The sequence below is a fragment of the Benincasa hispida genome, chromosome 9 (assembly GCF_009727055.1).
Source record: "Benincasa hispida cultivar B227 chromosome 9, ASM972705v1, whole genome shotgun sequence".
In the NCBI taxonomy this organism is placed as follows: domain Eukaryota; kingdom Viridiplantae; phylum Streptophyta; class Magnoliopsida; order Cucurbitales; family Cucurbitaceae; genus Benincasa; species Benincasa hispida.
Genome location: NC_052357.1, coordinates 85,935,055 through 85,948,701, shown reverse-complemented (window position 1 = coordinate 85,948,701; position 13,647 = coordinate 85,935,055). Strand labels below are relative to the sequence as shown.

Sequence of the window (13,647 nt, the reverse complement as noted above, 5' to 3'; positions counted from 1 at the left end):
AACTATGAGCAATGCACTCTTTCTCAGACTAAACTCATACCGATTTGGCAGTGGAGTTGCGGTCATTTATTTATGCGTTGATCCTGGTGACTTACTTTCGTTTTGACTTGCTCCCACATGTGTCATGCGGACATCCAACTACGGGTAAGTGCCTTTTACAACTTAACTCTTATCAACATGGGTTTCCCATTGTGTTGATAGTGAAATTGTTATTATTATTATTTATTTTATTTTTTTAGAAATAGCAAGGTTGAAAATAAATACCTCACCCTCAAATTTAAAATGCGGCAATATCCTCATTGCCAAAAGATGAAAATAAATCATGTGATGGTCATAGAATGCATTGTAAAGAGATTTTGAAAGAAAGCTAACAAACCCCTAACTTCGAGAAATATTTCATGAGGTGATTATCTTAAGACTAAGTTGACTCCAGTATATACGAAAGATATAGAAGCATATTTTTCATCATTGAAATCATACTTGGCAAAGAAACAGAATACGGTAACTTACTAAATTTATCTATGTCAACTGATTGCGGCGATCAAAGAGGATGCGGTAATAAAAATTTGAAAACCAAAATGTAATGTGATAGCGCAAAATTTAAAATAAAGATAAGAAAGAATACACCCCCAAATTTTGCGTTGTCGCCTGCATTATGTATTGACGCATCCATCTTTGTGGCGATCTCTCTTCTTTGGGTTGTTGTGATGGAGTAAGATAAGTACTTCGTCATGTAACATCTCCACAATCCAACGCCTCGTTCATTGCAAGAAAAACAAAGAGAGGGTCAAATTATTTTAAACAAAATAAAACTCGTTATCACATTTTTTTGTGTAGAAATAGAAATAAAGATAGTGATAGTAACATAAGGATAGATCAGGATTGAAAAGATATAGTAAAAATTCCGAGTAGTGGAGAGGAGTTGAAGAATTGATGTTTCCCAAAACTTGTGTCCCTGATGAGTTACGATCATTTGATAATGTAGGGACCACCTACTTCCTTCTTTATTCAAAGTTCTTTAGTTTCACGGAGTCGACTTGGCGATGCCAGCCTTCTCCATGATATGCCTTTACTCGCTGTCCATTGACTTTGAATATGTTGGTTCCGTCATCATTTGATAATTCAACCGCGCCATGCAGAAATACTTGTATGATTATGAACAATCTGAACCAACGTGACTTTAGCTTTCCCAGGAAGAGTCACAGACGTGAGTTGAAGAGTAAGACCTTTTGCCCGACTTGGAGGTTCTTACCGCATATGCGTTGGTCATGCCAGCGCTTGGTGTGCTCTTTATAAATCTTCGCATTTTAATATGCTGAAGCAATTCGGAATCAGAAAGAAATGAAGTTGTTTGAAACATCGGAAAGATCCATTTTTTCATTTATATGTTGTTTCTCCATTCTTCTAGCTCGACCAGTTGCATTTTTCGCGCTTCCTCTGCCTTCTTCAAATCAAAATTCAGCTTTTTTACTGCCCACAGTGCCTTATACTCCAGCTCCAAAGGCAAATGACATGCCTTACCAAATACCAGCGCATAGGGGGACATACCTATGGGTGTTTTAAATGCGGTTCAGTATGCCCACAACGCATCGTCAAGCTTTGTTGCCCAGTCTTTCCGTGAAGGCTTTATTACCTTCTCAAGTATCAACTTAATTTCTAGATTGGACACTTGAGCCTGACCATTCGTTTGAGGATGGAATGCCGTGGCCACTTTGTGGAGGATATTGTACTTGCGCAGTAGCTCCTTGATATTGTGATTGATAAAGTGGGATCCTTCATCACTTATGATGGCACGAGGAGTGCCAAAACGAGTGAAAATATATTTTTTCAGGAACTGGGAGACTACTGCCACATCACTTGCGGTGCATGCTATTGCCTCTACCCACTTGGAGACATAATCGACGGCTAATAAAATATAGTGTTTACCATTTGAAGGGGGGAATGGTCCCATGAAATCAATTCCCCATACGTCGAATAATTCCAGCTCCAAGATAGTGTTCATTGACATTGCGTTCTTCCATGAAATGTTGCCTGTACGTTGGCACCGATCACATTTCATTGCGTAGTCAGCCGCATCCTTGAATAATGTAGGACAAAAGAATCCACTTTGCAAAACTTTGGCTATGGTGCGCTGCCCTCCAAAGTGCCCACCATATGGTGAGTCGTGGCATTGTGACAATATGCGTTGTTGAGCAGCATTTGGTACGCATAATTGAATAATCTGGTCTGCACCTCTCCTATACAGATTTAGCTCATCCCAATAATAATGTCTACATTCATTCTTAAGCTTCTTCTGTTGGTGGTAGGTGTAATCTTCAGAAAATTGCTCGCAAACCAAATAATTGACTATGTCCACATACCAAGGCAATTCTTTTATGTGGAACAGTTGCTCATCCGAGAACACGACACTCACCTCAGTCTCATTGCGATCAACTTTAGGATTTTCCAGTCTAGACAAATGATTTGCAACTTGATTCTCTGTCACCTTCCGGTCAATTATTTCGATATCAAATTCTTGAAGGAGGAGAACCCATATGATCAACCTCGGTTTTGCGTCCTTCTTTGTCATTAAGTATTTGATCGCCGAATGATCAGTGTGGATGAGTACCTTGGTTCCTAACAGATATGCCCATAATTTCTCTAATGCAAAAATCACGGCCAGGAGTTCTTTCTCTGTAATGGTATAATTTTTTTTAGCAGGTTTAAAGTTTTACTCGCATATACATTGTTTTTACTCGTGCTCTAAAGATAATCTCGCTCTTGTAAGAGTCAACCCGCTCTCTGCTCTTATACCTCAAAGTTCTCTCTCGAGTTGCCCTGAGTGATCTCTGGTGCCACCACTCTTCTCTTGCTTCGCCTTAAAATGAAAAGGAAAACTATGGACAAAGGCGTGAACTAAACGGTGAACTGATCAACTGGTTAACCCCTTCTCTGAAGAATGCCCTTGGTATTTATAGAGCATCCATGGTGAAAAGCGGCTTCTCTCTCCTGGTTGTACAGATGGGACATCTTTAATTCCTGACTGATGCGCCGAATAATTGTTACCGATAAAGCTGAATGTACTTTATGCGTTATCGGTTGTCAACTTAATTTAGATTCGACTGTCATCAGCTTTTTGTCCCATCACTCTTAATTATCCTTTTACCCATATGCGCCCACCATGTTGCGTTGACCAAGTTGCGACATCCTTCTCGAGCGAATGTTTGCGAGCACGATCAAAGCAAAGCCTTGTGGTGAAGTTGCAGTTGCACTCGACTACTGATTTCCTATGATCGCAATCTTTGCCTTGCGTTAACGCATATTCTACACAAAAATACAAAGATCAGTTGTTCTAATGCAGTGGACGCATGCGACTGCAATTTTAAGAAACTGATGCTTAATGGACGCAAAGTAACATATTTCATCAATGCAATCCAACATTGTTTAAGAACTTAGCATTATGATAACGTGCATTTCTGTCCGTTATCACCGTGCAACAATAATCTTTGGCCTCCAGGTTGGTCGTACTGTCAACTGGGCTAGCTGTGAAGTGACTTCCTCCACTGCCACCGTAATCTCGGCTCACTCCAAATTCTTATACAACTGTACCTGCTTAGTGATCAAGGCGGCCAAATGAGTGGTCTTCCGACTGAGGGCATCGGCCACCACATTCGCCTTATCTGGGTGGTAGAGGATCTCCAAGTCATAATCCTTTACTAACTCGGGCCACCTGCGCTACCTCATGTTTAACTCTTTCTAGTTGAAGAACTATTTCAGACTCTTGTGGTCGGTGAAAACTTGAATCCTTTCCTCATACAAGTAGTGCCTCTAGATCTTAGGGTAAACACCACGACTGCCAGTTCCAAGTCGTGAGTAGGATAGTTTCGCTCATGGTTTTTCAACTGGCAGGAGGTATAGGCAACCACTCTACCGCACTACATAAGCACACAACCCAAATCCTTCGTAGAAGCATCACTATAGATCACGAAATTCCCGGAGCCATTTGGTACCGTGAGAACCGGTGCTGAAACCAACTTCTGCTTGAGGTCCTGAAAACTGTCCTTACAAGTTTTGCTCTAAACGAACGAAGCTCCTTTCCTAGTTAGCTGAGTCAACGGTGTGGTCATGCTAGAGAAATTCTCTACAAACCTACGGTAGTACCCAGCCAACCCCAGGAAACTGCGCACCTCATTTACCGTTGTAGGGCGGGGCTAATTTGTAACGGCCTCAATCTTTGTTGGATCTACTGAAACCTCGTCTTTCAACACCACGTGCCCACCTTTCGTAGCTAGAACTCGCACTTAGAAAACTTTGCATACAGTTTGTTTTCCTTCAGCGTTCTTAGGAATTTTCGAAGATGTTCCTCGTGTTCCGCTTCTATTTGGGAATAGACCAAGATGTCATCAATGAAAACAACTACAAATGTGTCTAGGAAATTCTTGAACACCATGTTCATCAAATCCATAAATACCGCTGGAGCATTAGTCAGACCAATTGACATTATAATGAACTCGTAATGTTCGTATCTGGATTGGAACACTGTCTTCAGGATATCACTGTCTCTTATCCTCAGTTGGTGGTAACCTAACCGTAGGTCAATCTTGGAAAATACATATGAAGCACAAACACAGATACGACTACATGATACGGATGATTCTAGTCTACGGTTTGGTCCATTATTTATTATTTTTTCTTATAGTTTTGGACTCGAGAAGTGAGATTTTTAAATAGGTTGACTAATTTTAGATTGGGAAAGATTAAATGAGTTACTTGCCTTTTTTCTTTTAAAAAAAAAAGTACGCATAGAATTAGTACGTCAAATCGCTTCTCAGATACGTATCTGGAAAGTATCTGGAAGTATCAGTATCTGATACGTGTCTGATATCAATTATTTGCCTCACATGAAGTATCTGTGCTTCATAGGAAAATACCATAGCTCCTTGTAGCTGGTCAAACAGGTCATCGATCCTAGGAAGCGGGTGCTTGTTCTTGATGGTCTACCTTATTCAACTCCCTGTAGTCTATGCATAAGCTTAACGATCCATCCTTTTTCTTTACGAACAACCCTGGTGCACCCCACAGAGAAACACTGGGTCGTATGAATCCTTTATCAAGCAATTCCTGCAACTGAACCGTCGGTTCTTTTAATTCGGCCGAAGCCATTCTGTACGGAGCTTTGGATATGGGAATAGTGTCTGGCTCCAACTCTGTCTCTTATACACATCTAGATGTGTATAAGAGACAGGAATAGTGTCTGGCTCCAACTCGGTCGTAAAATCAATCTCCCTTGGTAGAGGAAAGCCTGGAAGTTCTCTCACAACTAGTTCAGAGGTTAGAGCAATCTCGAGATAATCTCTCATACATAGTTCAGATGTTAGAGCGATCTCGGCTTCTCTAGTGTCGACCACGCTGCCAAGATACTCCAGATATCTTGGTTAATCAACCTCTTGGCCTTTACAGCTGAAATCACCTTGGGCAAAACTACCGTCCTGGCCCCCCTAAACTTAAAACTGGCTTCCCGGGGGAGGGGGGGGGTTAAAAAACACCTCATTAAGAGAACAGTCTATGCTAGCATGATTAGCAGCCAACCAATCCATGCCCAGAATCACATCCAAGTCATGCATGTCTAATACTATTAGAGTCACATCAAGGGTGCGGTTTGCTATTTCTAACTGACATGGCTTTATCTTTTCACTTGCTAACATAATTTCTCCTGATGGTGTAGATACTGATAAAACATAACCCAAGGGTTCTAAAACTAGCATACCATGTTTTACAAACAACGATGAAATGAAGGAATGAGACAAGTCAAAGTTAAATAATGCCAAGGCATAGTGCCCCAAGATTGGGAGCATACCTGTCACTACTATTTTCGAATGCTCAGCTTCCTGATGATTGGTGACATAGACCCGACCATGTTGCTGTTGTCGGTTTGAACTACCTTGATGCGAACTCGAGGGCTGACCCCCTACACTTCCAGAATCACTACTAGGGCAGTGTCCCCAATGACGTTTCTCACACGACTTGCACACTAGTCTTTCCCTCCAAACTCCTCCTAAAGCAGTAGCTTACTGTTGGACATGCCCTAGCGACCTGTTTGTACTTTGAACCTTTTGCGAAGGTCCTGAAGCTTTCTACTCAGCTTTCCTCTTCTGGCTTGGGGCAGGTTCCCCCATCAAGGACTTCAGGAACTCTATCCCTGAAGGACAACCCACACATGTTGTCGCTCGGAATATTGCGGCATAGGTAGAAGGCTCCAGAACTTGCACGATACCTCGCACCCCGTCCCGAAGTTCTTGCATAAATCTTTCAGTCCCCTTTGCTTCAGTATACACTAGATCAGGGGCAGAGCAAGATAATTTATCAAACTTCTCCTTATACTCCTCTACTGTCATGGTCCCCTGCTTTAGATTCATAAACTCAGCATACTTATTGTACCTCACGTAAGCAGAGAAGTACTTCTTGTAAAACCGTTCTTTGAACTGGTCCCACGTGGCTTGGCTCTCACTAGCTATGAACCACAGATACTTCAAAAGGTGCAGAGAATCGGTATCAGATACGTATCTGATACTGATACGTCCAGATACGTGGCAGATACATGTTAGATACGTGAAATGGAGTATCTGATTTTTTTTTTTTTTTAATTTCGAATATGCGTATCCCCTTCAAGATACGTTAAGGGGATATGGCAAGCTAAAATTTGCTAATTTTTCCTCTTCAACCCAAGAGCCCATTAAGCTCAATAGCCCATTAACCCAAAAATAAGTTAAATAGCCCACTTACTACTTAGTTTTCTAATTTTATTAATATAATTATTAAAAACAAAAGTCTAACTAAAATCGAATTCCTAAACTAAAACAAAAGTAAAACTAAAAACTTAAGACTTAAAACTAAAACTAAAAAAGAAAAGTAAAAAAAAAAAACTTAAAAGTTAAAAGTCGATTGAGTGTAGTGCACTGTAAACTTAAACTCTCACATTCTCATCTCATCTGCTTCGACTTCCCTTCATCTTCTTCCCTTGCCCTTCGTCTTCGAATCTTCCTCTTCACTTCCACAGTTGGTCCAGTTCACTTCTTCTTCTTCAGTTCTTCTTCATCAGCCCAGCCGTCGACGACGTCGACCGCTCCAGTCAGCAAATTCCAAATTCCGATTCGTCTCAGGTCAACCCAGATGACGACGATTTCGATTTTGACTTCGACCACCATAAACGTTTGTTCTTCCTTCCTTAATCCTTCTGTTCAGATTTTGATTTCCGTTTCTTTTTTATCAAGTTTTCAACTTTTCATTTTCAATCTCTGAAATTTCCATTTCTTTTGGTTTGAATCTTTGATTTTAGGTGTTTAATTTTAATTTTCAATGTAATAAGTTTCCTTTGGTCTGAAGTCTGAATCTTTGATTTTAATTTTTAGGTGTTTAATTTTAATTTTTAACAGTAGTAAGTTAAAATTTATTTTTCCATTTCCATTTCTTCTCAGTTCTTGTTTATACTGGCTCTGTTCTTGTTTAAATGGCATCTGCATCAAGCCAAAGTCAATCATCAAATCCTTCCATAAACTCATCCTCCTCTATTGTTGAAGATGATACAAAACCTCTTTGGAAATATGTGACCAAAATTAAAAAATTAGGCGATGGGGGTGGAAATTTCTTTTGGCAATGTAACCTTTGTAATATTTCAAAGAGAGCTCTTATACATGGGTAAGAGCTCATTTATCGAAGATAAGTGGTCAAGGAATTGGACCTTGTTTAAAAGTCACTTTTTCAATTTTGAGTGAAATGCAAAAATTGGAAGAAGAAGTAAAGACTCGGCTAAAAAAAAAAAGGTCCAAAGAATGTTCCCTTACCACCTCCGGTCATAATAATTGGTGGTGTTAATGTTAGTAATTCTCCTATTACAAGAAAATTGGACTTTGAGAAGAAGAGAAACTATAGTAGTAGTGATGCAAGTGCCATTGAAAAACCATTCAACAATGCATCACGAGACAAATTACATTCACTAATTGCCAGAATGTTTTATTCTGCTGGTTTGCCATTTCATTTAGCGAGAAATCCACACTTTAGAGGAGCATTTTCTTATGCAACAAATCATTTGCTGTCAGGATATTTGCCTCATGGATATAATATGTTGAGGACGACTCTTCTTCAGAGAGAAAAGACAAATATTAAGCGATTATTAATTCCAATTCGAGATGGATGGCGTACTAAAGGGGTGAGTATTGTGAGTGATGGATGGAGTGACTCACAAAGGAGGCCTTTGATCAATTTTATGGCAATTTCAGAAGGACGACCTATGTTTCTAAAGTCAGTGGATTGTTCTGGCGAGACTAAAGACAAGTATTTCATTGCAAATCTGATTAAAGAAGTTATTAATGAAGTTAGGCATGAGAAAGTGATTCAAATGATAGCTGACAATGCTCCTAATTACAAAGCTGTAGGACAAATTATTGAATCACAATTTTCCACGATTGTATGGACACCATGTGTAGTGCATACCTTAAACCTTGCTTTGAAGAATATATGTGCTGCTAAAAATGTTGAAAACAACCAACTTGTATATAAGGAGTGTAGTTGGATCTCTGATATTGCTAGTGAAGTCATGTTTGTGAAATTTTTTATTATGAATCATTCGATGCGGCTTGCCATGTTTAATGAATTTGTAGCTCTAAAATTTGTTTTTCTGTGGCTGAAACACTCTTTGCATCTAGTATCATCATGCTTAAGAGGTTTAAACTTATTAAAGGTGGTTTACAAGCCATGGTCATCAGTGATAAATGGGCAAATTATAGGGAAGATGATGTGGTAAAGGCAAGGCGTGTGAAGGATTTGGTGCTTAACGACTTATGGTGGGACAAAATCGATTATATTTTTACCTTCACTACACCTATCTATGACACTACACCTATCTATGACATGATTAGAGCTTGTGATATAGATGCACCTTGTCTACATTTGGTGTATGATATGTGGGATGAAATGATTGTAAAGGTGAAGGCAACTATTTATAAGCATGAAGGATTGCAACCAACTGAACCTAGTGACTTTTCCTCTTTTTATGACGTGGTTTATAATATTCTCATTGATCGTTGGAATAAAAACAATACTCCACTTCATTATTTAGCACACTCCTTGAATCCGAGGTATTTAATTACACTATCTTGTTTATCTTTTCTTTATATATATATATACTATCTATCTTATATTCTAACCTTTATCTATTTTAGGTACTATAGTGAAGAATGGCTTTTAGAGTCCCTTAATCGAGTGGCCCCATACCAAGATATTGAACTATTTCGAGAGAGGATGAAGTGTTTTAAGAAATATTTTAGTGATCCTGGGGATCGTGCAAAAGTGAACATAGAGTTTGCAAACTTTTCTACCAGATTTAAAGATTTCAATGACCCATATCTCAAAGATGTATAATTGATCCTATAAGTCGGTAGGCCACTCATGGTGTCTATGCCCCAATGTTTCAACCAATTGCATTGAAAGTACTGAGGAAACCTTCTTCCTTTTCCTATTGTGAGAGAAATTGGAGCACACTCTTTTATTAACTCTCTCAAAAGGAACAAGTTGACACCTCAATGTGCAGAAGATTTGGTATATATTCACAGCAATCTACGCCTTTTGTCAAGGGGTACTCCAGAATATTCAAGAGGAGAGACTAAAGCATGGGACATTAATGGAGATAATTTTGATTCTTTTGAAGATGTTGGTATGTTGGAAGTAGCCAATTTATCTTTAGATGAACCAGAGTCAGAGGTTGATGTTTTGGGAGATCATGGTGGTGGTGAAAGTGATAATGATGTTGATGATGATGATGTTATGGTGATTTAAGATTCGAGTGTTTCAAGTTTTTCTATTTTCTAGTCTTTATGTTACTAATTTGGTTTGTATTAAGAACTTTTTGGTAGGACAAAGTGATAATATTTCAAGTTTCTTTAGTTTGTCTTTGTACTAAGAACTTTTATGTTATTAATTTGATATCTTATGTTTTGGACTACGTTTTAGTATTTTTCTTTATAGTTAAATTTATATATATAAAAAAAATAAAAATAAAAATGACGCATCCTTAGACATATTTGTATCTTAGTTTTTTAGAAATTGACGAATCGTCGTATCTGATCGTATTCATATCGCGTATCCGTATCGGTGTCTATGCTTCATAGCCTTCTATCATTCTTTCAGCTGAGCGCCACCCGCACTTGGCATTATCAATGAGAACAAAGGCGGCACCCTGTAGCTTCTGCTCCTCTGGACACCTCATGTATGGACAACCAACTCTGCGTTTGTGGGGTCTTTCAGGGACCCGTTAAATATCGGGGGATCATACTTCTTAAAGTCTTGTAGATATCTCGCCTCCAAGGAAGGGCCTGCCACCGTCCGATTTGGAGTCCGATCTTGGTTCTAAACTTGTGGTAACGAGACTGACGAGGATCGCACATGCGACTGTGCGTGCTAAGCTATCTGCTCAGCCTCCAAGGAAGGGCTTCCAACCTTTCCAACTAACCAACAGGCATGTTAAGATATCTCATAAAACATAGGAGCCAGTAGTAACACATGCTTGGGTGCGAGGGAAAACCGATAGGGAATCACTTACCTCAGCGTAAGCAGTTTAATTTCTCTTTTTTAGTTTTTGAGAGACCCTAAATCAACAACTACCATCTGAACGAAAAATATCAATTGAACCTATTAGGCTTAAATCCATACTTAAAATTATCTTAAATTTCCCTCAAGTCACCTACCCAAAACATAACGTGACCCCCCAAAAACCACCTAATGCTAAAATAGACCTATCCTTAAGTGATATTAAATTCTAGGAATTAAAGACCTCAATTCCAACCACCAACATTGTTAACAAGGGGCTTCCAAGGATTACTGCTCACCAAAATTCCTCTGAAGTACCCTTTAAGCAGTGGACAGCAAGCCCATGATCTCCACAACTCGAATCAAACAAACACAACGCCAAGAATCAGGCTGAGAATTAAAGGGGCAACAACTAACAACCACGGACAGAACCAAAATGTTCAAAATCTTAAACAACAAAATCTGACAGAAACTGACCACGACCCGACGACAGACGGGGCTATTCGTGTCAGATCGGTGAATGAGTGCTTGGGCTAGGCGGGCGGCGCGGCGAGAATGCAGAGGAAAGCGCTACGACGAGTTGACGGCGAACTCAGCAGGAATGCGTGGCGTTTGGCGGCGGCTGGACGAACTAGGCTTTGGGTCGATGGTGCCAGGCACCGACGAAGCTGATGCAGTGGCGCGGCTTGGTGTGGCACGGATGGAAGAAGAAGAAGACGACTTGGAGGAAGAGACTCGCGGGCGGCTGGGAGAAGAAGAAGAAGATTTTCCCTTTTTCTTTACTTCACATATTCCGAGGTCCCCTCTTTAAATAACCAAATCCTTAACCTTAATTCTTTTTTTAAAAAAAACAAAACAAAACAAAATAAATATAACAACCCCAAATTCCTTTTTTCCATAAAAATAAAACTCAAACCACCGTCAAAATATTTAATAAAACTTCCCCAACAACATCCAAATAAACTAAACCCAACAAATTATTTAGTTGTCTAAACTTTGGCCTTGAATTAAAAGAAACGAATAATTCTATGAACTAATTTAAATTTACCTAGATTCCGAGATATTACATTTATTCATATAATTGGTATTTAAATCATATTCAAATCCCTCTCATAATGTGTCAAATACATTATAATTAATTATATCATATATAATTAATTCTCTCAATTAATTTAAATACTTCAAATTAATCCAAAGATTAAATCTTTGTTGAGCTTCAGTGGGGACCTTATGGACTTGTAGATTGAAGCTCCAACGGTACTCGGATAATTACTTATATTTTTTTAATTAAATTACCCAACATCCGTTAACTACCAATCACTCCACTAAAGACTGACAGTTGCACTCTTCGCACTACAGATAAATTTCTATGTCCATTGGATATAATCAATCAACAGTGCAATGACCATTCACAAAGTACTCGTAAGTACAGTTGGGCCAAAATATCTTTTTACCCATATAGTTACATCTAACTCCTTGAGAACCATTGATTCCTCTAGTGAACAATAAGTCATAGTCCAACTATAACCAAGTCTTTTCGGGCCAGGAGAGGATGTGACCACTATGTTCAAGACCTGGAATCAGCCTTTAAGGGAGCAATTTATCTACTTGCCCTTGCATCAAGGAATGAGTGAATTATGTCTTGCGTAGCTGTGTTCCCAACTCTCTAGTCAGACGAATCCCTAAAATGGTAGGCTTATTGAGTTGGAAATCTAACCACTCCCACCTATACAAATCAAAGGACCACCTTTATGAGCAAGAGTTCACAACTCACTCAGGATTCAGGTCATGTCACCTATGGTCATCTTAGTGAAATGTAAGTCTCTTATTAACAGCATTATATAAAGAGGCTAATCATTTCGTGGTCTGGTCTTATACGAACTCTTTGTATAGAATACCCCTACTCGCATGTCTCCACGTGAATGATTAGGATCAGATCATTTGTAGTGCTTTACAATACTTGTATCATCTATAAAGCAGATCGTATCCATAATGTCACCAGGATAAGGTACCCAACCTTATCAATCTACTACAGACCATTTAGGTTATTATTTAAACAAGATACACTTCTATGTCTATACATACTTGTTTAAATTACATGAAATAACCTCGGATCTTAGTTTATTGAATTGAATATATGCTTATAAAATAACACTTATTTTATTAACAACAATATGTTTATATGAAGTTTATAAACTACGACATTACAAGGAGATTTAGGATACCATTTCCAACAGCATAAATGAAATTTATGATATATATTGTGAATTTTCTAAGATATTGAAGGAACTATTTTGACAGAGAATCTTTGAGCGAAAGCGAATCGTCCAAATCCCATTTCGATTGAACGCATATATTTACAGTAATACATACAGATTATGCATAAAACTTAAATTACAACATGCTTTTGAATAAATGGATAAGAGTTTAAAGATTATACCTTTGAAGAACTCTTCTTCAAGTAAATCCCACGAGTGTTCACGAATGCGTCGAACAACCCGAACTCCCTCAAACGGCAGCAAGCAACAACGCAAACTCGAACCAAAAGAGGGACACTACCACTTAGTGACTTTAGTATTCTCGGTATGAGAATCCAGGAGTGATGGACTCTAGCTAATTTTGGTTAGAGGAGGAAGACGATCGATAAATGAACAAAAGCTTTCGTATAGCAAATACTCTCAATCGTTTAGTGAAAGAATCATGTAGTAACTCACAATTGTGCAACACCTTAGATTATGGAAATATAAAATCATATTTTATTTATCCCAAATTGCCATAAAAACCGAATAACTTTCCACTAATGGTGGTTAGAGAGAAAATTAGTTTAATTATCAAATAATTAATAATATAAATAAACATGATAACCAACTTATCATATTATATTTATAACTTATAGTTTTAATACTGCATCATGTACAATATATAAATCATAGTTATTTCTCTTTATTTTATGACATTTAATATAAATCATATTTATATTAAATTTAACAACTATGAATCTTATTCATCGAAAAATATTTGAATCATATTCAAATATATATTCCTCCAATTAAACTATAATGTATCATATACATTATGTCAATTATG

The 13,647-nt window shown here is 38.3% G+C and overlaps 1 protein-coding gene across 1 annotated transcript; it reads left to right on the top strand.

Moving 5' to 3' along the window:
* The first annotated feature begins 7,984 nt into the window (after positions 1–7,984).
* Positions 7,985–9,233, top strand: LOC120084965. The gene is made up of 3 exons (XM_039040776.1): positions 7,985–8,574; positions 8,682–9,113; positions 9,224–9,233. The coding sequence occupies exons 1-3, from the start codon at positions 7,985–7,987 to the stop codon at positions 9,231–9,233; spliced, it is 1,032 nt and encodes a 343-aa protein (XP_038896704.1).
* Positions 9,234–13,647: the final 4,414 nt, after the last annotated feature.